This window comes from Cebus imitator, unplaced genomic scaffold, assembly GCF_001604975.1.
Source record: "Cebus imitator isolate Cc_AM_T3 unplaced genomic scaffold, Cebus_imitator-1.0 Scaffold90, whole genome shotgun sequence".
In the NCBI taxonomy this organism is placed as follows: domain Eukaryota; kingdom Metazoa; phylum Chordata; class Mammalia; order Primates; family Cebidae; genus Cebus; species Cebus imitator.
The window spans coordinates 5,977,795-6,003,446 of record NW_016107405.1 but is presented as its reverse complement, the minus strand read 5'-3'; the positions used below and the strand labels follow the sequence as shown (position 1 = coordinate 6,003,446).

At 39.2% G+C, this 25,652-nt stretch overlaps 1 protein-coding gene across 6 annotated transcripts in view; it reads left to right on the top strand.

Annotated features, from left to right (window-relative positions):
- The first annotated feature begins 5,167 nt into the window (after positions 1-5,167).
- CTTNBP2 (cortactin binding protein 2) overlaps positions 5,168-25,652 on the top strand; it is a 161,132-nt gene continuing 140,647 nt past the window's right edge. For 3 of the 6 annotated variants that reach the window (XR_001827145.2, XR_005201339.1, XM_037740809.1), the window contains exons 1-2: positions 5,168-5,361; positions 16,602-16,709. Coding sequence is in view for 3 of the 6 variants with exons in the window: in XM_037740809.1 (XP_037596737.1) it covers positions 5,281-5,361; positions 16,602-16,709 (189 nt within the window). In the remaining 3 variants the exon portion in view is untranslated. Of the gene's footprint in view, positions 5,362-6,465; positions 6,780-16,601; positions 16,710-25,652 lie in introns of those variants that run through there. The other 3 variants (XM_017535078.2, XM_037740810.1, XM_017535079.2) reach the window with 3 other exon arrangements.

The following is a 25,652-nucleotide window of genomic DNA, read 5'->3' as shown; positions in this document are numbered from 1 at the left end:
TAATGGCATATATGGCCACATTGGGTGACGGCAGAGGGCTGGTCAAGGCAGAAAAGTGTCAATCAAATGTGTTTTACGAATCAAATGGCACGGTGTCCTTTGGATGGTCAACTATCAGGAGGTGGAGACTGCAAGCCAACAAAGGGAGGTCCTTAACAGATGTCAAAGGGAGGAAAAAGCAGTGGTAAAATACATCCCAACTGAACTGATTCTTAACAAGGACGTTACTGCTGAAACATAGATAGTGGCATTAAGTGAGGATGTCATGATGATGATGATAGTAATGACCAGTATGTGACTATCTATCTTTTGCCATAATAAAAAAACACGTATTGTATTGCTAGCATAAAACATTTTCAGTAGTTCAATTTTTCTTTAATTGCCAGAATAAAACATTTCAGACTGCTTAAACCTTAATGGTGGTTTGTCAGAAGTATTTTTCCTTATTCTAAAAGTAACTTCACCTTCCCCAGAATGAAAATAGCAATACCAATGCTTTTTTTTCCCCTTCAGTTCTTAAATCAAGAAGTGAAATAAATTAATCCTTCAAGTCTAGCCATGACATTGTTTTATAAATATTATTAATTAAATTATATTGTATGCTTATTGGTTAATTGAACAGCTGCTACTACATATACTTATATATTTTTAAATAATGTCATCACATTTCCAGGTGATTTTAAAATAAGCCCAGCTAATTTGGATTAATGAAAAAAGTCTTGACGGACCAAAAAAACAAAAAGCAAAAAACAATGCTGTTATCATCAAGTGAGATTTGGCGCAGGGTAAAGTGAAATTTACATCTCAAACATTTCAAATGTATTTGAAACTCTATTAATTTGCTATGTGACAAATGATTATGATTGTCTAGGAAGTGTTAATGTATTGGTTTATTTCACAGTTTGACACAGGAGAGATATACATGCGTAGGTTTTCTCCTGCTTTTTGTGTCCTAAGTAAATCCTTACTGAGTCAATCATAAATGCCATATACATATTTATTAAAATCAAAAGACATCATCTTTAGTGTTCTTGTTAATTCTTCAAACACTAAATTTCCTTTTGTGTTGAACAGTACATATCCCCAAGTGAAAGAAAAATCTCAGCTGTGGTTTTACAGCTGGCTCCACACTTCTAATCAGAGAAGGAAAGGGTCTGATCTCACAACCTATTTATATAGTTTTTAAACTTTCTAAGAAAAATGAAGCTCCACTATAATTAATGCCTAATGGTATAAACACTCCTGCTTTAATATGGTTGCCTAGTAACTATATACTGCAGGCTTGTGAGGTTGCTAAAGAGGTTGAATAAACAGAAATATTCAGGTCCATTTCCAGTTCAGGTGGATAAGGGGAAGAGCAGGCCAGATTTTTTTGTTGTTGTTAAAATTGTTTTTCCATAATGGTTTTGCACTAAAACATCTTTCTGCACTAAAACTTACTCTTGTAAATGACTTCTGCAGATAAGAGTCCAAACTAACAAGTAATGATTTAAAATGTAAAAAACATTCAAGAGAATGGAACCAACACTATCTCATTGTTCAGTATTAGCTGGTTTGTGTTCTTACAGTGACTGCACTGGGGGATGATTTTCTTAATGTGGCTCTAACCTTGCAGTAAAATGCTATATTTGGATAATACTTCAGCAATTGAGTGAACAGATACAGTTCCCAGTTAAAGGTGGTATTAAAAAAAAGGGGCTGGGAGTGATTATGCTAATTATTTATGTTTCCCTTTGGCTTGCTTCCTACATAGCAGATTTTATTTCCTAATTATGTTTTGCTTTAGCTTAGGTAAAATTAGCTTGCATTCCTTTGGCACACACCAACTGCAGTTGGTGGAGGAGGCCTTCCAAAAAACCATAGATTGTTGACAAGAGTGGCTAACTAGATTAGATTTAAATTTACTGAGTAAAATCCACAAAAAGCCTAAGGCGCATGTAGATAAGTTGACTATAAGGGAATGTTGTTAGGTCATAGGAAGATCGTTTCTGGCAATGGACACTCAGCTCCTCTGTACTCTTTGTCATGGAGTTCCTGATGTCAAGATTTGGGGTTTCCTAGGTTGGTCACCGTGCTGCAGACAGGGATAAGCGTGCTTTGCAGTATTTAAATTGTATAACTGTAGGCTTGCAGATACAGTCAGAAATGATTTGCTACTCCATAATTTTGTCATTTGGCAATACTAAGACATGTTGACATACGGTTTGCTCTTTGGAATTAACATAAATGTTGTCATTTTACCAAAATAAAGAATTCTCTTACTCCATGATGGAAACAGTTTTAGGCTATGTGTATATTCCTTTATCTTTTCACATAGAAGGAAGCATCCTGTTGTATCATTATGTATAACTCTGGGTTTTTGGTTTAGTGGGTTGGAGGATGTGGCTGATGAGGCCAAGGACATGGTTTAATCAGAAAACCACTTGGCTCCCAAACATTTGTCTGCATTCCTGTCTTCAAGAACTAATTTCCCTGGTCATTTCACCCTTAGAGAGTGTGCTATAGATCAGCACAAATACCTCTATTCCAGGGTTTGGAAAATAATTAGCCTCAAATTATTTAGTCAGTGGGTCATCAGCATCATTATTACATTCCAAAAAAAGGATTTAAATTATAGTTTTCTCTATTTGCAATATATTCAATATTACTCCTTCCATTTTAATGCTGAAAGGAATTTACTGATTAAGAATCACGATTCATTTTTGTTGAAGGAATTTATTTTACTCCTGTTTATACTTCTATCTCACTTCTTTTTTACCCTGCCTTTCAGTAATTTTCACTGTAGCCCTAGGATGTCTTTTTAAATTATTATTATTATCATTATTATTTAGCTGTTTAATGAGGCTTCAAAAGATTTAATTTCTGGAACCATCCAGTCACTACCCTTTCAGATCTATTTGCTTTGACTGTAATAGAGCATACCTTTGTGCAAAGAAAGTCTGAGAAAGAGTTAATTTGCAATAGTAACAGAGGCTTATTCTCAGGAGAGAATTTAAACCAGCATGTGTCTTCCTGGTGGAGAAGCAGCCCCAAGCCAGGCTACTGGTGAGGAAGTTAACTCCTAGTGTGCCACCTCTGTGCAGTAGGTGAGATCCTCAGCCAACCTTCAACAGTGCCAGTTTTAAAGTGGAAACAGAATGCTGTCAATTCTCCTTCCAAGGTCCTGGATTTTGGTGGTTAGAGAATGTGGTGTCCTGTGATTTTTGTCTGTTTGTTTTCTTTCCATTTCACAAAAAATGATGGAGGTGGTGTGGGGAACAGGGACGGATTTCCATGTGGCATGATCCTGCTTTAATTGTATTTAGGTGAATACAAGCTATTTTTACCTAATGATTTTTTTTTAATTGGGTTGCATGTATAAAAGGGATTTGCTTCTCAGAGATATTGTCATTTCATATTTCTAGCTCTTAACCATGAGTAAAATTTATTATCTTATTCTTTTTAATTTTTTTTTCCAGAAGTGTGTCAGTTAATTCCTTGGGGAGTATTCAACACCAGAATGAAGAAAATTGATTGTCTTGCAATGTGTAACAATGCATTTTGAAAAGAACAAGGAATGCTCTTGGACTTTAAATTTTTACTATCAGCTTGACATCTAACTTTTACTGTCCAATGCTTTTCTTTCATCCTAAAGGAATTTAGTAATTCTAATATTGAGCAGTTTTAGGGAGTATACTTAATAAAGAAAAGTGGTATAATGAACAGGGATGGATATTAAAGGGATAAGAGAGGGAGTAACAGAGCCAATATAAATAAATAAATAAATACCTCTACTCACAGGATAACCTGGAGAGGATTTCTAATCTTCTGACCTTTAGCCCCAGAGTTCTAGGTAAAGTTCTTTCTTCACCTTTCTTCTGGGAGGGAACTTTTCACAATTTATTACTCAATCCCTTTCACTGTCTTTGTAGAAAAATTTTTCTCTGCCTTGGTTTGTGTCATATTTGGATCCAATTTGGAAAGTGGAGCAATTAAAGTGTCAAAATCTTTCAATAAGACCTGCCATTAAAAATTAAAAAAAAAATTAAAAAAGCTTTGATCTGTAACTCTTGGACTGAACATTTCAGTCATTCATCTTCCAGAATTTCAAGTGCAGGATTTGGTTGTGGTTTGATTTTACTTCTTTAAGACAAAGCTTGAATGTCTCAATTTGATTTTATGCATTCAACACATTTTTAGGGATCTGGTGATTTGGGAAGGGCTGTACCATATGGTCTTGGTAAGGTGATAGATTTTCACATTCTGGAAATTGGCAGCAAAGGGTAGGAAGCGAGTTAGATGTGGGAAGGGAAGATTGAGTGTTTGGGCCTAATTCACGCATCTCATGAAAAATCTTCTGAGACGGATAATTCCCATAAAATTTACGTTTACAAAGATGGCTTTTGTTTTTTAGTGCATAAGTACACGTGTCCTCACACGTAGGGAATAATTTTTTTAAATTCTCTCAAAAGTAGAGGGCATAACATTTAGCTTTTAAAGCTATGACATTTAACACTTCTTGTTTAGTCCTTCAGAAGAGACCTCAGACTTGAGGGGTCAAAGAACATAAGACAGCCCGCTACAAGTTCCCTGAAAAGATTACAAAGTTAGGAGCTGAGGGGCCGGTGCCACGCACTAAAAGAAAACAGAACAGACACATCGTTTTCATCTGAGGACTGTTTTTGGAGAAGGACTAGAGGCAAGATAGAGTAAGTAAATCAGAGCCAGGTGTATATACAAATATATTGGGAGGGTAAAAACACCCTGGAGGCGGTGAAATTTAAGAAAGCAATTTAAGAAGAAATGGGTGCCTTGTGTGATTCCTCGGGGAGGGATAGAGGGAGCTGAAGTGTAGGATTTTCCCTGATCTTTCAGAGAATTCAGGTTCAGGAGGACTGACATTTAATCCGGTCTGTGCAAGAATTTCTCTGGCTTGGTGGGAGTTCTGCGGCACGCATCGCTTCTCGGGCGCTTTCTCCTTTCACCTCTTCTCCGGTCTTTGATCCCCAGCCCGCGCGCAGGGCTGCAGCGCAGTCAGGTCGTGCGCCCATTTCTCGCACCTCCACGAGCCCGCGGCTGGCGCAGCCCGGCGCGGGGCGCGGGGCGGGACCGAGGCGGGGCGCTCCGGCGCGCAGCGGGTTAAGCGGCGAGGGCGGCGGCGAGAGGCGGAGGGAGCGCGGCGGCTCCCGGCTCCCGGCGCCCGCGTGCCGGACAGCAGCGGGTTAAGCGCCGCCCGCGCGGAGAGGGCTGAGTCCGGAGCCGCGGCTCCGAGCTCGCATTCAGATCCGCTAGAGCAGGAAGATGGCGACGGACGACGCGAGCTGCGAGCCCGACTTGTCCCGGGCCCCAGAGGACGCGGCCGGGGCAGCGGCGGAGGCGGCGGTAACCGAGTTCCCGGGGCGGGTGCGGGGCGAGTGTAGACGCGGGCCGGGGGCGGCGCCGGGGCCCCAACTGGACCCGGTTCCGCACCTCCGGGGCGTTCTGTAAGCCCGGGACCCTCAGGTGCCCCTTCCTCGGGGTGCCCGCCCGGTGGAGGCCGGTGGGAGCGGAGCGGCCACCCGGGCTGGAGCTCCGTCCTGCCCCTTCCGTGCCCCACGGAGAGCGGCCCCAGGTCGCCCGGTTCTCCCAGCCTCCTGCGTGCGTCCCGCGCGACCCCTTCGCCCACTCCCCTCCCGCTGCGGTGGATTCTGGCCGGGGGTGAAGGCTGGGACGTGTTTCCTGGCGATTTTGACCCCCCATTGTTCACCTCCCGCTGCGCGCGTGGTTGCGAGCGCGTGTCCTGGGGTTGCCTGGTATCTCAGCGGACCTGGGAGAGCTTCGAGGGGGAGGCGGGCCATCGCCCAGCAGGTGTGGGGATGCCCATTGTGTGCATCTGTTCCTGTGCCTTCGGGAGGCCCTTTGGGAGAGGCCCCGTGTCCAGCTGTGGGCGCTGCTGCCGCTGAGGCCAGCGCTTTAGGTCCTAGCAGCCTGCTGCCCCATCACTTGGTGGTGGTGGAGTGTGGTGGAGGGGTTGGTTCTTCCGGAGGCGATGCCCGGGCGAGGTGGAGGTTCTGCACCTGGTTTCAAGACATTGTTCTCCTTCTCTGGGGTCTAGAAACTCAATGCGCTACCATTTATAACAGGTCCTCACTTTCACCCCCTGAATATCTCGGGGAGATACTCACTGGTGGTTTCCAGCCTCTACCTTGGGGGAGGGCTGGACCCACATTTCCCGGGTGGAAAACGTTCTCAGTGTTTAGGAAGCCGCCTCGCAGGAGCTGCAAGGATCTGCAGAGAAAGGCAGATCTGTGAGCGCCTCCCACTCTTGGCCCGATCTAGCTGCTCCTGCCGAAGGATCGGGGTGGGTTGGAGCGAGCGGGGCGTGGACGCCCCCTCCTTTCCTCTCAAGACCTGAGCAGAGTCTGTGCAGAAGCGGGAGAGGGCAGGGCCAGGCATAAACAGCCAGGGCCGCTTTAACTTCCTCCCACCCTCTGGAGGTAGGGCTTTCTGGAGAGGGAAGAGGAGAGATGTGGAGGAAGGTACTTGGGGTGAGAGGAGCTGAGCCTGGGAGTGGAGGGAGAAACAGAGAGGGGGAGGAGGACTGCTGATTTCCACTTGTAAAACTGGCAAGTTTTGATTTGAACTTTTGGGAAAACTGAGTTTCCATTCTTTGCATTGAAAATCAGAGCTTTAAGATTTCCAACGAAACCTGCCCACTTAACGTGAATCAGTTCCCCTCTGTGGGGCACTGTAAGGAAACTAGCTATTAAGACAAGGCTCTCTGAGAAGTGGAAATGATTTGGTGCCTTCATCCCCAAAAGGTGGGAAGAAGAAAGAGGAAAAAGAGGGTGCGGGGTGTGTGTGTGTAGGGGTGCCTGTGTAGGGGTGTGTGTGCAGGTGTGTGTGTGCGGGGGGGTGGGTGTGTGTAGGAGTGTGTGTAGGGGTGTGTGTCTGTGTTTCTTGTTCCCCAGGTTAAATTTATTTACTTAATCTACTTAGAATGGGTTTCTTTCTATTACCCTCAATATTTTAATTACCTGACAATTAACCCAAACACAAACATCTGATTGATGGTCTGTAGAGCTGATATATAGTTTTGTTTAGTTAGATCGTAAACAAAACCTTGGGCGCCAGGAAGATTTCTGTGTTAACAAGGTCAGTGTTTCCTCTCTGCCGTTTAAAATTTTCAAGTCTGATTTTCACTGCTGATATTTGGGGATTTGATCATTTCACCCTTGTTAATGGGCAGAACCATGGAAAATCTTCGAAAGGGAACCTTCTTTGCTATTTCCATAGAATCCTTTAGGGTTGCGAGATGCAGTAAGGATTCTTCATCTAGCAGTTAAAAAGAAATAGTAATAGCTTCTGACATTTTAGTAAAGTTTCGGTGATGGCTTCTTATGTAGTAAATTGGGCATTTTATTTTACTTCCCCAAACAGTTTTGACGTAATAAGGCATGGTTCTCTCATGTCAGGCACTTGACTTGTAATTGATTTTTAAATGAAAAGAAAGCTAGTGTAGAGGATTGATATGTGTCATCACAATTGCTCCTTAAAATCCAAGGCGTTTTAATGCACGTTGGGTTCTCGTTAACCGAGAACTTAATTTTTATTTTAGTGAACAATTCACTTTGCATTTTGGAGATTTATTGAATTTCAAATCGGTTTACGTATTGTGCATTTTTATGTATACATTTGGCAGTAAGGAGCCAATGGAAGCTCTGAAGCAGTAGGCTATTTTTGAAAGTCAGTGTTTTCACTAAGCTTTGACTATTTAGATTGTTGCTTAGAAACAAGCTTAATTTATAGTTTTCAGTTTAATATCATTTTTAGTGGAATGTTTTAAATTTAGTTTGTGATCCTCATTCTTAGCTGTTTAAATCCTAAAAGCATACCAAGTTTAAAGCTGGGTAACAGTTACATTATTTAGTAGGATTGTATTAATAGTCTTTGCCGTGAACCATGCCGGGAAACCTGGGTTATTTTCAGTGCTTTAGCCAAACGTGATGACTTTTATAGGCCATATTGCTGTTTCTACTCTGAAAATAACTCCTAATGGATAAGGCAGTATGGAAAACAGAAATCTTCATACTTTTTATTGTCACCAAATAATTTTTGGAGTGAAAGGAAAATGGAGATCTTTTTAGAGTTCTGTTTGGGAAGCCAACCAACATTCTTGCCATTCTGGGCTTTTCTGGAGCAGCTAATATGCAAGAAGTAGGTATAAAATTTGTTGTCATGGTGACAGTGACAAAAACTTGGACAGTGATTTAAAATGCACAACAGTGATGTTAAACAGATTAACAGCTGGCACCTTGAAATTTTTGTTTTCCAGGTGACAGTGTTGAATGTAAATGCACAGAAAAGAACTTTCGTAGCCAATTTCACTATGTTTTTTTTTTTTAAAAAAAACTAAATTATAGATATATGGCAGCTATAGAATGTTGAAAGTTTTGCAGCTTAATGTTTTAAATAGGAAATTACGTAGATTTAACACATGTTACTGAACATTTACAGAGATGCAGGCATCATGAGTATCATCTTTGCTGCCCTGAAGTAATACATCCCAGTGATAGAAAGTGACATACACCAAGGAATCAAATCAGAGATGATGATGTCATGAGAGGCACATGTGATTTTGCATTAGAAGTTTGGAGTGCAGCAGTCATAGAGAGGATCCCCAGTGGATGGAGCTAGAAACTTCCATAGAAGGATGGCATTTGAGGTAGGCCTTGAGATTTAAGGATGATCTGGACTGGCACTGCAGGAAGGAGTGTGCAAATGTGGCCATAGTCTCGGGAGACAGACGTGAAGGGCTTTCAGTGATGAGCATGGAGGTTTCCATTCTGGTCTTAGCTATGTGGTTCAGAAAAATAGCTTGGAAGTTGAGAAAACTGACTGGAATATTTTTCCAAAGATGAGAATGTAACTGTTTTCAGTGTCCTGCTTTTCACTTTTTGTTTTTTTTTCTTCTTAAATAACGGGCCGTACGTTTCTGTTTGCACCAGTTTTTGGACTTCATTATTACTGTTGCTGTTGTTGTTACTGTATTTCTCATAGGAGCAATTTTGTTTGGAGAACATTTGTCCTCTCAGTGATTGAACCCATGCCTCGGCTAGATTGCCAGTTGGTTCTATCCTGGTGTGTTTCACATAACTTTATGAGGTGAGAAAATATTTCACAGCCTTGGTACTTAGATTTGCAAATAGCTGCTATTGATCATGTAGACAGCAAGGCTGTGGCTGGGAGAGAGTGGTGTGAAGTTTGTTAAAGAAGGCAAAGGTGCTAGCACAATGCCAGGCACATGGTAAGTGTTCCCCAAATATTTACTAAATGAAGAAAATGAAAGGAAGCTCACCAAGAAGTTGTGTCATAAAACTTAATGTTGATTGGCTAATTAGAAAATTCACTGTGTGTGTTACCAGCTAGCTTATAGTGAAACTGTTGGCCTGTGACTTGTAATAATTAACATTATAGATATTACAGATGTTGATCCAAAAAGATGACTCTAATTCTTAGTTTTAAAATTTTTCATCTTAATACTGCCCCTTTCCAAGCTGCTTTTCTCAATAACTTCTTAGATTCTTCATAGGGGGTTTTAAAAAGTTTAATTTCCAACACTATTAGTTTTCTCTTTAGATTCTCTCTTTTCAAAATGATGATTGAGGCTGCACCTGTGCCAGCCTGCATCCTTCCAATAATAGAGTCAAGGCCACATCACCCATTGGGATGTGGAAGAGAGGATGATTGATAGGGGTTTAAGAGAAATGTGAAGTTTGGAAACAGGAAAAGGGAACAAAAGGAAAGATTGGGCAGGAATAAAAGGAAAGATTGGGCAGGAAAAAGGAGATTAGGCAAGGCTTTAGAATAGTCTGTAATTGCACAGAAATGTAGGACTGGAGTAGTATCCCCCAACTCCGTTTACTTTGCCACCCAAGCCCGTCTGAGTATTGCGTTACAAGGAGACTTTATTTGAACACGTTGCATTACGTTATTCTCTCTTGGTGCTCCTTTGCAAAGCTTATATAACATGGTAAAGAGATTTGTCTTTTTTCTTGGTAGTTAGGTAAAGAATCAGAGAACAGGTACGAGAGAGGATGATGATAGCAATGATAGTGAAAGATAATAACTTACATAAATAATGAGATCATATTATTAATGCTGTGTATGGCATGATGCCTTCCATACAGAAATTCTGATTTTAGAGGGGGGAGATACTCTATTTAAATAAATTATTAGTAACCAACTAATAGGTTGGGGATCCGTTTAATAGGTCATAGAAATGTAGTGTAATCTAGTTAACATTGATATGTGGAGTCGATACTTGTTAGCAAAGATTTGGTTTTGACATTATATTTCATTGAAAAGACAAGATGGTTCCAAAGGCCTGCCTCTTCATTTGGCCCAGCCTCTTCATTTGAAAGTCAGCATGCAGACATTTGCCACCTACAGATAATCAGACGATATTCTTTAATGCATTGTAAGCTTCTTAGAAGTTAGTTATTACATCTGAATGTCTGCTTGCCTGTGGAGCTGATCCATGTCCGGTGCTGGGCTGATGTAACATTGAAAAGCTGAGTTAGGGTGAAAATAGATGCTAGTTTTATTTGAGATGTTGTCGTTTTTTTTCTAAGGAGGAAATAGAGACTGTGGGGAGATCTGAAAGGAGGAAAAGGGTGGTAGTTGGGCCTGATTATTAGAGGCTGTCACCCCTGACTGAGCCACTTTTCTGCCATTCTTTTCAGCTTTCTCTTAGTTAAAATTAATTACACTCAGTACCAGGTTTCCTTCCTGACAGTTTCCTTGTCAGTATTACCTCCTTTCAGTACACTGAGTTTCTTGTCTTGCATGAAAGACCCCAGACAGTGTGGTTGATTTGAGCTGAGGTACATGGCCTTGGAGAGCTGACACCAAGTAGACCCCATCTTCTCCGTACTATATGTTGTTTTAAAGGCGAACATCAAACTGCTTCCCTAGTTTAGGCTAATTAAATATTTTTGAAACACTGAATGATCTCGTACAGTTACCTAGTTGCCTCTAGAGTAGGCTGAAACATTGTATCTTAGTAAGATGGTTGTACCTGAGACATCCTTTGCACATTTCTGTTTTCATACTGTGTGCAGTAGACATTTTATACCAAAGGTGTGTATGGTGGGGTGGGGGCAGGGGTAACACATTGGATAAAATCAGCTGAAGAAGTAATATTGTTACTGTCCTGACAGATCTAGTAGGGGTGAGAAAATAGAGTTAATAGATTTAATAAGTTTAATATGAGGAAATGCACAAGGCTGGACATGATTAACTGCCAAGTGGAGATTTTAAGACTGGAGAGAACAAGAGATTTCTGGAAAGGCATTCAAAGGTGACGTTTGAGCTGTGTGCTAAAGAAAGTTAGGACTCAGATGAATCAGAGGAGAATGGAGGATTAGGAAGAGCATCATCAGAGGTATGCAACCTCATCACAAAAATTATTTCCTCCTTGTAGAGAGAGAAATCAAGAAGATAATCTCGAGGTAAGAAGTAGCTTCAGAGATTTGAAAATAGTTTGAGATCTTGAGAAGCCTGTACTTTTCTTTATGAAAACCCTTATAATTAGCAAAATTCTTAATATAGTCCATGTTCTTATGTACCCAGAGAGGTGGATTTAATTTTTTGCATGTCAGTGATACAGGCTTCGCATTGTGATTGGGAACTTACAAGATGATTTCATTGCTTCTCCTTCTTTATAGCCCATTTTCATTCCCAAAGCATAAATCTTGCTTACATAGAAATTTCTAAATGCATTGTTAATTATTAGCATGTACTATTAAACTAGGAGGAAAATACATTTCTGTAACTTCTGAGCAAAGAGGCAAAACAGTTTTCCTCAAGTACCTCACAAAGGCTTTTAGGCTCAGGAAATGACCTAAATAAATTTCCTCAGTCCAGTAATCCAGTTACCCTGATGTTACATGAAATCAGGACATTTAGGGGCTGGAGGAGATTTAAGAGATCACTTGGTCTAGCATCCTTATTTTACTGATGGAAACTCTGAGATTCATCAGATGAAATGATTTGCCCTATTTTGCTGATTGTTCCCTAGCCACATCTCTCATCACCCAGCCTTCCAGTCTGCTTGCTTTCTCCTGTGTAAAACTTACTGATGGAAAATCGGCACAACCTGCTGGAGTTTAAACTGGAAGAGAGGCTCCTGGTCTTGGTGGGAAGAGCCAGAGAATGCGCCCGAGTTTGTGTTTGCTCACCACATATCCCCCAGCAAACCTGATAGGACGGATGTGTTTGAGGAAGGATCTGAGGGGCATCTGTGGCTCATTATGTCTCCTGAAGGCATTTTGATAACTGATCAATGTGCTGCCTCCACTAATTCTTAAAGGATATGGGCAAGACTTTTCTATTAATATTTAGCTGTGTCTATTGAATTCCCCACATAAACCTAGTATTTTAGATTTGGGGAACTGGGGGAGGGGAAAATTTGGTATTGGCCTGTGTTCAGTTCTGGAAATTTAAGATGACTTGATTCAGCCAGGGTCTATTTTATTTGTTCTGCCTCTTTCTTTCTCTCTCAGCCTGAATGAGAAAAAATCTAGAAGAATGCCCCCCCCATGATTGCCCCATGTAATTCAGAGCTGTTCAAAACTACTGTGTTGAACAGTTGAGTTTGGGATTATTTCTCCTCATTTATACATAATGTATATCATATATTTGTATAAATGATATATAACTATATAATTAATTTTAAAATAAGCTATAATTTATAATATACAATAGATTAACATACAGTAAATTAATATATACGACTTGTATCCCAAACAAGACATACTTTGTATTTGATGAACAGATTCTGGATTAGTTGAAGCTGCCGTGCCAGATTTTTAAAACTAGATGTTAAGCAATTTTTCTGGAATACTTTTCCTGACAAATGTAACAGGCAGAAGTGTGGCCTGAAATCTAGCAGGTCTGGTTTTCTTTTGTTTTATTTTGTTTTTAGTTTCTTTTCATCACTAAAAATTAAGAGCTGGATTTTTCTTTTTTAATGGGGAAAAGCAACTTCAATAGTGAATCTTAGTCTGTGAACGTGTCTGCTGTGGTTTTTTTGGAGGGTATTGAGGATTTGGGGGTCATGTTTTCATGAATGCCTTGATAGAGACTTTAATTTTTTGTGTGAATGGCATTTTGATCTGTTCTGTCTTATATCCAATTTGAAAATTAGTTTATCAAGGACAATTCCTTTGGCTCCTAAACCAAGAAACTCTAATGATTTTTTTCTACATCTAAGTACTTTTGTACCATATGCACCTAAGATTAATGCCACTTCTTATATACATACATATATGTATATATAGTTTTTTTTTGTAGAAGTTTTGCTTCTTGGCTTATTTTTCTAAAAATACCAAAGTGCTTAGTATTTATTTATGAAATACTTGGAGTCTTAAGATCTTCAGCATCTTTTCATGCTTTTTTTTTAAACCCTGTTTTGCCAGAATAGAATGGAAATGAAAGGTGTTGAAAATTTGAAATAATTATAATATTTATACCATGAAAGGCCAGAAATTAGTAGTTTTAGTGGAGAAATAGGGGTGGAGACATAGAAGAGAGACAAGCAGTGTATGTTTCAAACCGTACATCATACATTGTGATGGGAGACAGATTTATTTTTTAACATTCTGTGTGACATAATCTATGGTTTGGCAAGGACCTTTGTACCACTATTTTTTTATTTTAATGAATTTCCCTCTTTATTGATGGTAATGCATAGAAAAACAGAAGTTTGGGCTGTAGGTCACATGTGTTGCTGCTGCTGATGGAAGCAGGGCAGCTCTCCTGCTTCTAATATGAATCAGGATCTTGGCAATGTCTTTCGTAATTTATTAGTTTTGAAAATGGAGCACTTTGCTTATAAAGCTTTGGAGAAACAGGATGATAAAATATACAATTAATTAAAATCTTTACAGCAACGAGCAGCATCATTAATAAAACATTACCCTCTAAAGCACACAAGAATTGCAGCTTACTCTCCCATCTCAGTGGGAAAAACCAGGATAAAAGAGGCTGTCTTTCATCATAGTCAATAAACTGAGTTTATTGGACTTGGGCTGGTAGATCTTCAAAGAAATAGGCTCCTGGCCAATACCCCACTCCTCTCTACATGAAACATCTGGGTTAATAATAACAATCGCCTGCCTTCATTTGCCACTTACTTCATTGATATGTTCTTGTTTAATCCTCAGAAGAATGCAGGGTAGATGTTAGGATTTCCATTATACAGATGAGAAAACAGAGAAAGACATAAGTTATAGAAATGTTCCTCAGAGTGTAATCTTTGGACCAATAGCGTCACCAAGAGCTTTTTAGAAGGGCAGATTCACAGCTGCGCCTCAGACTCACTGAATTACAATTTCCAGGGGTGGAGCCCTGCAGCCTGTTTTTTCACAAGATCTTCAGGTGATTCTTATGCATGCCACAGTTTGAGAACAATTGGTTTATAAGACTTTAGGGACACTACTGTGTAGTGGGAGCAGAAATTGAGACCTGGTATTATATTGGATTTTACTATTCATAGGGAGCATCTCTAAGAAGTCTTTGTAGCAGGCATCCCTGGAACTATACATGATTTATGCTTGCTGTAGGTTTTCCTTTTCTCTTTATCCTGAGTCTTTGCCTTCCCAAATAACTTCTCTGTCTAGTGTATATGCAAAAAGAAATAATTTTAAGAGAGAGTCTTTTTAAACATCTTTCCTGAGAGAACACCCTAGCTCTGGTCTCTTTCCCCTTCGTACCATCATATCTCTTTCTAGAAGCTTCTTTTGAAACTTCAATGTGACCATTCTGGTCGTGCCTGTTTGAAAGCCTTTGAAGTAATTTATTGTCTTCGCTATGTATACTTTTGTGTCTTCACAGAAATAGTCTGTGTTCATGTTGGCTGATTGATAGAATGATAACTTTTTTATCTAATCTCAAAGAGCTTCTTCTAGAATGTTGATGCCATGCTGGTAAAGTGTGAAGATAAGTCATGGCATTTGGTCATATATCCTGGTTTTACTATTTACTGGTTGCACAATCTGGATACCTTAGCTGACTTTTCTGAGTTTCAATTTTAAAAATGGAGATGACAGTATGGTGTAAATTAGAGTTGATTCTTTGAGAATACTTTGGAAGTCATTGGGTGCTAGGCAAGTGTGAAGTAATGTTCTGGCACATTTTGGCAATGGCTTCTGAGGGCAAGTGTACAGAGAGATTTGGGAATGAATGTTGCGTTCCCCTTCATTATGATGGTGACTGGGCTTGTCAAATGAGTCTGTCTAGAGTAGGGAGGAACAGAGTATGCCTGGTGGAAGGAGCACAGGCTTTGGACTCACCCAGGCTGACTGTGAACTCACCAATGATGATCTCTTAGCTTTATCTCTAAAACGAATGCCAGAGGACCTACTTGTAAAAGCTGCTATGAGAAAGGAGATTGGAGCAGAAGACAAAAGAATCAAGAGTCAGTGGTATATCAATGGGATTTAAAGCCTTGAGAGGTTGGCTGCAGTCGCTCAGGGAAGAAATGTGCAAGAGAAGACAAGGGCTGGGAGAACCTTGTGTAAGAAATTATAACCACCTCCCCTCCCCAGCCACCGTACCTAGGACCCTGGTGCTGACTTCATGTTGTAGCTGGGTCCCTGGAAGGCTCACTTACTCCAGCCTCAGCTTCCTCCCAGGCCTGCCAAGAAGCTATAGAGGCATTCATAAGAAGACACTTTGATAACCAAATAGCAGAGATTCCAAACTCACCTGACTATGGCAGCCCAGATGACCACATATGGATGGCAGTCCTGGCTTCTTAAAAGTGTGTGTGCCTGTACTGTGTGTGTGTATTTGTGTGTGTGTGTGTGTGTGTATGTATGTGTATGTGTATGTGTTGGTGGGGGAGGGTTGGCAACATGAGGAATGTGTTCCTTCTTGAGGGGCAGCTACTTCCTGGCTCTGTGGATTATCACCCTGAGGAAATGTGAATCTGGGGCTACCTAGTCATCTGACATTTGAAGACAAGCCAGGGATCTGGATTTTTTGGTGACATCTTCAGATTTTTTTAATGTTGGAAAAAAAAAAAAAAAAAAAAAAAACAGCAACGACAGCAAACCCACTTTGTGGCCCAAGTAACACACATCTGTGGGCCAGATTTGGCTACCAGCTGGTGGCCTCTGCTGCAGAGTATATAAACATGACCTATTATTATTGGATGTTCTGGAATTTGTAATAACCTCCCGGGAGTCTTTATGTTGGGGGCCTTCTAGGAATACATCCATGCTTTCTTTGCTACCCTTGAAACTCCCCCACTCTCCTAAGATATACCAGAGCTATTTTGCTCCAGACTCCAGGGACTTTAAGTTTGTGCTGTGTAAATTTGGAGAGATTTTGAATCTGGGTGTGCAGGCAGACTGGGGAACTGTAGCTCTTTGGAGGGGAGAGTGGAGAGATTGGCATTATCATTTTTACCTCTCCTCCTAGAAGGTCAAGGCATAGATTGTCTACTGCAGATAGTACCCCTTTCCTCTTGGATCTGCTGAGCCACTGGAATAAAAATGATCCAATGCATACCCTTAGAATGTGTGTGTCTTCCTTAGGAAAAGATTTTTCATTGGCTTATTTTTTGTGTGTTACAGAAAAAAGAGTTTGATGTGGATACTCTCAGTAAATCCGAGCTGCGGATGCTCCTCAGCGTGATGGAAGGGGAGCTGGAGGCCAGAGACCTCGTCATCGAGGCCCTGCGGGTAAGAACAACACAGGACCAGCTCTCCGTGCTGGGTCATTTGCTTTTTTCAAAGAGCCATTGGCAAACACTCTTTCTCTTAGTGTTTGAATTAAATAGATTTAAAATGTTACATCAGGTCAAAATGTGTTCTTCACCCCAAACTCTAACCCATATTATAAGCCCAAACAAACACTGAAGTCAGATGGTGGTTGAGGTGCTGGAAGTAAACTGTTCAATACGGGAAACTTGAGAAGTCAGCTATACTCGTTCAAAAATCCTTTCATGTTTCACATGTTTAATTGGTTAGAAATGTGTTTTCAGAAAATTGGTAATTTGGGATCCTACATGTGTGTGAGGGCAGTTAGGAAAAGTTGAGATTTATAAAAAATATTGCTGGTAGTGGATGTTTTTTCCCTGTAAAAATTATAATCATTTTTTAGAAACTATGAGTTAAAAAGTTAATGTTTGTATATCCCTACTTTCAAATAGTGTTAATTTTTCTGATCTTCCAGTAATTTTGAAATATTTCTGTAATAGCTTACAAAGAATATGTGACTTAAGTGTCTCGATGAAATTTTCTTTTTGAAAAAACAATGGCAATTAGACTTTCTTGGTGCAGTTTTTCAATGGAATATTCTGGATCTTGCATTTGTTTTGGTGTGTAGATCAAACATAATTTGGTGCTTGTTTTTTTTTTTTTCCCCTCTCTTTTCTATTTAATCCTTTGTTTGTGATTAGTTATTTTTTGGCTCTTGGTCGTTTGGCCAAGAAGGATATATTTATTAAGCATGGGTTTTTCTTATTTCATCAGGGAATTATTTCCTCGAACCTTGTCTTAGGAAGTTTATTTTAATGTACATATGAAAATCTGTGGAATGTTAACAAAGTGTTGCCTGTGACAGGAGCTTACATGGTAGAGGAGGGAGGTGGTAGTGCTTGATGGTCAGACATAATAATGGAGAAGGTGGATATGGGGAGAACCCGGTTGTGTGAGAAGAACAGATAGTTCCTGAAGTCATGTCTTCAATGTATTTTCATAAACCAGAAGTTGGCATAGTAGATGTGATGATTAGCCCTCAATTTGATTGCAGGAACAAATTGCCACAGAAAAGTGGGAGTATAGTTACACTGTCGGTGAGCCAATATTGAGTTGAAGGTGTTGTATTTTGAATGAAATTGAAGTTCTGCTAAGTAGACATTTGCAGTTTGGTTGTGTTCCTCCTGTTTCACATTTAGAACATCTGTATTGCTTGCAAATGTATATTTTTCTGAATAAACTTTTTGGGAGAAATGCTGAGGCAGCATATAACTAACATATGTGACCCTTAGCCCAAGGACAGAACAAGGGCACAGTCAGCTGCTGAGGCCAGTAGTGTAACCTCTTGTGGCCAGACTGAAGGGCTCCAGCTGTGCCTTAGGTATTTTTTTGTCCTTCTATGTTAAGCTGTGAAAGACATCAGAACTACGAAACTCCCCCCTGCTCACATCAATGTTTGAACATTTAGTGAAGTCTGTGTTTTTATGTATCACCTTAGCAACAACATGTATGTCGCTTTTTAACTTAATTGCAGTACTTTGAAATGTAAGAGTAGAGGTAAAGGCTTGCTAATAATCAGCACTTGCCAAATGAACATTTTTTCATAGAGTCAAGAATGTTAGAATTACAAGGAGCCTTAGATCATATTATAGGTCAGCCTTTTGCATCCTGTCAGATGTAGTGTCTCCTTTTCATAAAATATTTTATTACCTTTTTACTATCCTGCAATGAAATTTATGGACAATTCCATGTATTAGTAGGTTCTGTTAAAAATTACAAAACCAATACAAAGATAACAGGAAAATGTTTAAAATATGATGTACTCAATATATAAATGCTCAGACATGACTGTACTGTCAGATGTGATAAAACACGTGGCTGTTTGAACCTATTCATGGTATTGACATGAATACAATAGTTGCAAAAGAATCCTGATCCCATCCTGCTAATGTTGTTTACTTTGAGTCAGCAGATTTGTGGAGAGTGAATTGATTTTTCTGAAATGGTGAATGACTCTTACTAGAGTTCCAAACAAGTATGCATGTGCACAGGAGTTGAATCTCTAGAAAATTCAGTTTGTTAAAACTTTAAAATGACTTGTTTAATAAGTAAAAAAGAGTTACTCTCTAGACTGGTCATACAGGGGTTCCAATGAAAGGAATGAACAGAGAGACATTTGAAAGTGATAGGGAACACGGCACAGTTCCTGGATGTGTGGCAAGGAACCACATCTTTGCCCTGCCTCCCTAAGTGCCAATCACTGTGAAAACCAAAAATGCTCTTGTCTGTTTCTAAAACAGATCCTAAGGTACTGCTCCTGTGGAGAACCATTGGCCAAGACCAGTCTCCTTTGTTTATAGAAAAAAAATCAAACAAACAAAAAAGCCTGGAGACTTCTGACTTATCTAAGGTCACAGATAATGGCATGCATAAGAGCTTCCAGTTCATTTTCTTTTTCTTTCTTTCTTTTTTTTTTTCTTTCTCTGTTGCCAAGACTGGAGTACAGTGGTATGATCTTGGCTCACTGCAATGTCTGCCTCCCGGCTTCAGGTGATTCTTCTGCCTCAGCCTACTAAGTAGCTGGGATTACAGGTGCACACCACCACACCCAGCTAATTTTTGTATTTTTAGTAGAGACGAGGTTTTACCATGTTGGCCAGGCTGATCTTGAACTCTTGACATTGTGATCCACCCACGTTGGCCTCCCGAAATGCTGATAATACAGGCGTGAGCCACCACACCTTGCAGCTTCCAGTTCATTTTCACACAGCCTCCCGTATGGAACTCGGTGTATATGGAGATTCTTAAAGCTTCTTGGTTTAAAATTGACAATTGTGATTCCTTTATTTAGATGATTATGTTTTTTACAGTAGGTAATATCATTTTCACATACATGTGGTAGCCATCATAGACTCACTGTGGTGATTTACTGATTGAGTGTTCCCTGGGACATTCATTGCTCCAAGTGTGTCATCTGTTTGCCTTTTCCTATAGTGGTAAAATGTAACTGAGCGACTAATGCCCCAGAAAGAAATTGGGAAGGAGAAAGGTTTTGAAACTGTCATTTTAATTTTGTTTTACATTATGAGATCAATTTATTCCTAAATCAAGAATCAAAATCTCCTCAATGGATAATCAGTGTGCTGCTATTCAACTGGGAAGGAAGTGCATCTTGTGTTTTTTCAGCCAAAATTAATATTCCACTAAAATAGTAAATAGTTTTGAACTTTATAAATTATAAAGATATCTAATTTGTACACTGAACTTTATTAAATTTAGAAATGATTTTGTTGTGAGACCTTCAAATTCTTTAGAGTTTTAGAATCTTTAAACATATATTTCAGATGAAGCTATTTTACTTTTTAAATCATGCTGTATTGATGCTTTGATTTCAAGTTATTAGAAATTGCTATCATTGGATTAATGGCGATGGACTTTTCAAAACAATCCAGGAATGTAGTTTGGGATGGGTAGGATGTTAGGAGATTGCAATTTATATCGTGGTACCTTTGCTATTTTCATATATTTAAGGTGTAGATACTTCCCAGTATAGAAAGTCCATGATAATATGGAAGACATTAATTTCTATTTATTTATTTATTTATTTATTTTTGAGACGGAGTCTTGCTCTGTCACCCAGGCTGGAGTGCAGTGGCACGGTCTTGGCTCACTGCAACCTCCACCTCCCAGTTTCAAGTGATTCTCCTGCCTCAGCCTCTGAAGTAGCTGGCATTATAGGCATGCACCACCACACCCGGCTAATTTTTATATTTTTGGTAGGGTTGGAGTTTCACCAAGTTGGCCAGGCTGGTCTTGAACTCCTGACCTCAGGTGATCCCCTTGCCTCAGCCTCCCAAAGTGCTGGGATTACAGGCGTGAGTCATAGTGCCTGGCCATTTAATTTTAAAAAGAGCAATATTGAAAAAATCTGAATTGCATAAAGCTGCTTAACTGAAATATATTTTAATTGATTCCCATGCGAAGTATTTAGCTTTTCAACAATTCCTCCATATTCACATAGAGTAGGAGTAAATCTTTGAATAAATGTATATATTCGAATAAAGTCCAGAGGAAAATACTTTGTAGTTTAATAAGGAATGTGCCCAAAGAGAAGTAGCTGCATTTTCTGAACACCAGAATAGGCACAGAAGCTTTTGAATTAAATTTCATTGGCTATTCAAAATCTGAGTATACAATTTATCCAGAAATTAGTGATTCAAGGTTAATTGTTTGCTTTTTGGAGTCTTCTAGCTTTTTTTTTTTTTTTTTTTTTTTTTTTTTTCTTCTTTTTTTTTTTTTGGTATCTTAGTCAAAGAGAGACACAGTCAAGATGATGAAGACGCAGTAATTACAAAATTTTAAAAGTCAAAATTACATGATTAAATCTACATTTTACAGGGCCCAGCCTGCTATCATTAGCATGAGTTTACATAAATATTATATCATTTAAACAATGAATTTATTTGGCAGTTATCTTCAGATTTCTTCTGTGTCTTTTTCCTTTAGATTGGGTAAATGAGATTGACCATATTAAATCCATGGCAATTCTTCCTCCTAACCTTCATATATAGAGTATATAATCTAGACTTTCAAATATTACTTGCTTTGAAATTTTTAAAATTTAGCCAGTTTAACATTTCTTCAGATAGAATGCACTTATAACCCCAGTAACATAGGGGATTATCAGTTCTAGAATTGCTTTGTGCAAGTGGCTGTAACGAAGAGACTCAACATGCAACAGATTAAATAAGTTCATTTCTCTTACGTAACAATCTGGAGGTGAGTAATCCCAGCTGGAGAGGCAGCTCCATGCCAAGCGGTCATTCAACAACCCAGGTTATTTTTGTTTTACTGCTACTCTTAGGGAGTTAGCTTCATCAGCATACTTGAAACAATATCAATGCCTGTTCCCCATCCCAATACATGGTAAGGGGGAAAGAAGGGAAATGAAGGGCAAGCACTTCCTCTAAGCCTGGGCTTTCTTCTGCAGAGTGCACACAGGTGTATCCGTGAGACCTTTCATAGACATGCAACTTTTCCTAGTTGCATAGGAGCCTGGAAAATGGCCCTGGCTGGCTGGCTGGCTACACTGCAGTACTATGGAAGAAGGAAGGACTTTGGAGAACATTAGCAACCTGCTGAAGTCCAAGAGGGAGGGGTCCTATCCTGATTTCAATATTATTTTTCAAAATATCCTGGGCTAAGATATAGGAAGATAGAAATTTCCCTCCTTCCTTCCTCAATAAGTATTTGGTGAGTACCTACTATGTAGCAGGCATAAAAATAAAGTTTGAAGTGCATATAAGTGAAGATATGTTATGCCAAAATTGTATGTATTTAGAAAATTCTATTTCTTGACTGTTTGTATTTAAAATTGTTCTGTGTAGTGTCATTTAGGCCTAAGTTTTACTTTTCTCAGCCTGTGATTCAGTATGTTGAGTTTACCTAGAATGATCTTCCTTTTCAAAAGCTTGACCTGTTCATTGGGTTCAAAATTCAAAAAAAAAAAATTTAAACTTTTTCAGTAATTTTGCTTTACAGCAGGTTTTCTCAGCCTGAGCACTGTTGATATTTGGGACTAGTTATTTTTTGCTGTTTGGGGGGAGCCGTCCTGTACCTGGTAGGATATTTAGCAGCATCCTTGGTCTCTACCCACTAGATGCCAGTAGCAACTCTTCAGTTGTGACAAGAAGGTCTCTCCAGTGGGGAATCCAATTGCCGCCCGTTGGGAAATGCTGCTTTAAGGAGGTAATACTGGTCAAGGAAGAACTATTCTTAAAACTGTTTTTGCTGAAATTGGCCAGGTGTGATGGCTCACGCCTATAATCCCAACACTTTGGGAGGTTGAGGTGGGCAGATCACTTGAGGTCAGGAGTTTGAGACCAGCCTGGCCAATGTGGTGAAACTCCATCTCTACTAAAAATACAAAAATTAGCCAGGCATGGTGGCAGGCTGCAAATTTGGGAAGAAGTCCCTCTGTTTATGGCTATTAATGCAAATAGTCCACCTGAGGCGACAGCTGGTTGACCCCCATCCTCTCTATAGAACTGAGCCCACCGCAACAGTGAGCTATTGCCTTGGGACAGGCAGATTTACTTTGCCAGTGATTATATGATGTATCTCAGGCTGGATGCTGTGGCTCACGCCTGCAATCCCAGCACTTTGAGAGGCTGAGGCAGGCAGATCTCTTGAGGTCTGGAGTTTGAAACAGTCTGGCCAACATAGTGAAACCCCTCTGTACTGAAAGTATAAAAATTAGGTATGGTGGCACACACCTGTAATCCCAGCTACTTGAGAGGCCGAGGCAGCAAAATTGCCTGAACTTGGGAGGCAGAGATTGCAGTGAGCCAAGATCAAGCCATTGTACTCCAGCCTGGGTGACAGAGCAAGACACTTTTTTTTTAAGACTCTGTATTAAAAAAAAAATTCTATTTTTGCTAAAATAAATGTAAAAACTCTATTCATATACATTGCATTATGATAAAGTGATTTTTCTTGCAAGGGATACTTCCCTCCAAGCTAAAATAATCTGAAAATGCCCATTTTAACAAATTTAACAAATTTCAGGACCGTTTCAAAATATATTACATATTTTACTATTTAAAATTGAATTACAGTTTCTTATGCAGAAATTAAATGCCTTATTTTCCAAACTAAAAAGCCTTTATAGTTGTATGGCTCAGTGCTAGAATGTTGACATAGAACAATGGCAATCACTTTAAGTAGAATAATGGTTCCACTCTAGTTTTAAAAACAGCTACAGATTATGCTACAGAGTATTGTGAATGTTTTCCTCATATGACACATCTGCTAAATCCTGATAAAAGAATAACAATCTTTTTTTTTTTTTATTGGTTTCAGCTAAGTAAAACATGCAGTCTCTTGTATTTCAAAATTCTCCTGTGAATGCAGGCATTTGATTGACCAAAACATACCCTTTTTGTGCTGTTCATTATAATTAATGAATGAATTTGCTGAGCAGAGCTAAATTTATGAAAACATAAATTAATTTTAGTTTCCTTTCCTGTCTGTTGAGATAACGCTTTTGTGCCATGCTAGAGAAAGGAAGAAGGGTGTTGACCAGATTTTGTGTTTTTTCTGCAAGCAAATCAGTTTGCAGAAAGAACAAGTAGCTGATGATTTTTAAATAGCATTGTATTTGTTCCAGTAGGACAAACACTGAAATGAGAAACTTTGATTCTTATGGTAAATTTCTTCTCTGATGAACATTTCCCATTAATAACAAACAAAAAATAGACGAATACCATGCAAAACATTGCTTTTGCATATATTAGAAAATGAAGGTGATGAGGTCATGAAAGCAAAATGTTTATGATCACCATTTCTGGACCGTTTAATAAGCAACTGAAGTATCTGTGTAGCATTTGCCTGCTGATTATTATTAATGAGTTATCAAGATATCTGTAAGGAGAACAAATTAAAGATGAAGCTTTCCCCAGCTCAATCCCACATACCATTTGATCTGTTCTGGCACAGGATACAATCAAGGTTACAAATAAGATGAAACCGGGAATATATTTTTGTACACTTTGAAGATGATCACAATTATGGGGACTGTCAGTCCAATTAACAGTTCTTTTTTAGAATTCCATGTGTTCTGAAAATACAAGGTGTTCCTCTGAGGCATTCTGATTACATTTTAGCCACCTCATCCTGACACTTGGTGGCTAAGCTACAAGTCATGGGTTTTTGCAGAAATTTCTTTTGCCACATTTATGATTAATTACATGTTTTGATTATAAGAGGAAACAGGGGTCTAAAGCAGTGTGCCAATATTCTGCAGTGTGCAGCTAATTCTTTATTAAATAAATTTTTAAATTTTGTGTGGCATAATTTTCAACTTTGCATAAATAATTGTTTGCAACCACCTCCAATCACAACCATTTAAAAGTAAACCAAAAGTGAAAAAGAAAAAGGAAGAGGGTGGTTTTTATCATTTTAAACTAAAACAATTTCTTTTCTATAACTACCTCCATCTGTTCCATGATGGTGGGCAGTAACCAAACCAAAATCAAGAAAAGGGTAATTCCATTTGGCGCATGCTTTGCAGGAATCCTAAGGTTAACTGCTGCTTACAACAAGCTAGAATTTGAGCAGGGGCTGGAGATGGAATGGGGCTTAATGTTGTTAGGTTTTGGTTATATGTCAGGCATTTCATAGGCATTATTTCTTATCTTTATAAAATTTTTTGAGATCAGTGGTAGTACCCCCACTTTAGGAACAGAGAAAGTAAAGCTAATAGGATATATGACATTTTCTGTCTGACTCCTGACCTTAGCTCTCACCATGTCTCTGCCCCAAAGGCAACATTAACGAAACTAAGCATTTTCCTAGAGCTGAAAATTGTCATTTATGGATTCTTTATTTTACTTTAATTGCTACGAACTCTGAGATCATTTCTACACACCTGTAATCAATTGTAAATTTCAAAAGCTGCACAGAAGTTGAAGCTAGAAAGAAATTGTTAATCTATGTTTAATCATTCATTTGCTGTTCCTTTGCAATTGAGCACAGGTAATTATAAACAGAAGTAAATCCTTGAAGACTTCTAAGATCCTATTGAATGGCAAGTATGATAATGTAGAAGAACATCATTGATTTTTAATGTGTCCTCCTTATTATCATACCAAAAGCTTGTACTTTTCTGTAATTAGGGTATAATTCTGCGCCCTCTGGATGAGAGAGAACATGTTGGTGCATGTGAGAATGCTGCATGACCTGAGTTTTGGGACATGATGGAGATTTCTGAAATGTACAATGACACGATTACTAAGGAACTGCTCTTTCCATCCTGAGCATCTTTGCATATTTCAGTCATTAAGTCCGTCTCTTATAGTTGCATTTTGTTGTTAAATTTGTAAATCTATTTTAGTTTATCATATTTGATCTTTTTTTTTTTTTTTG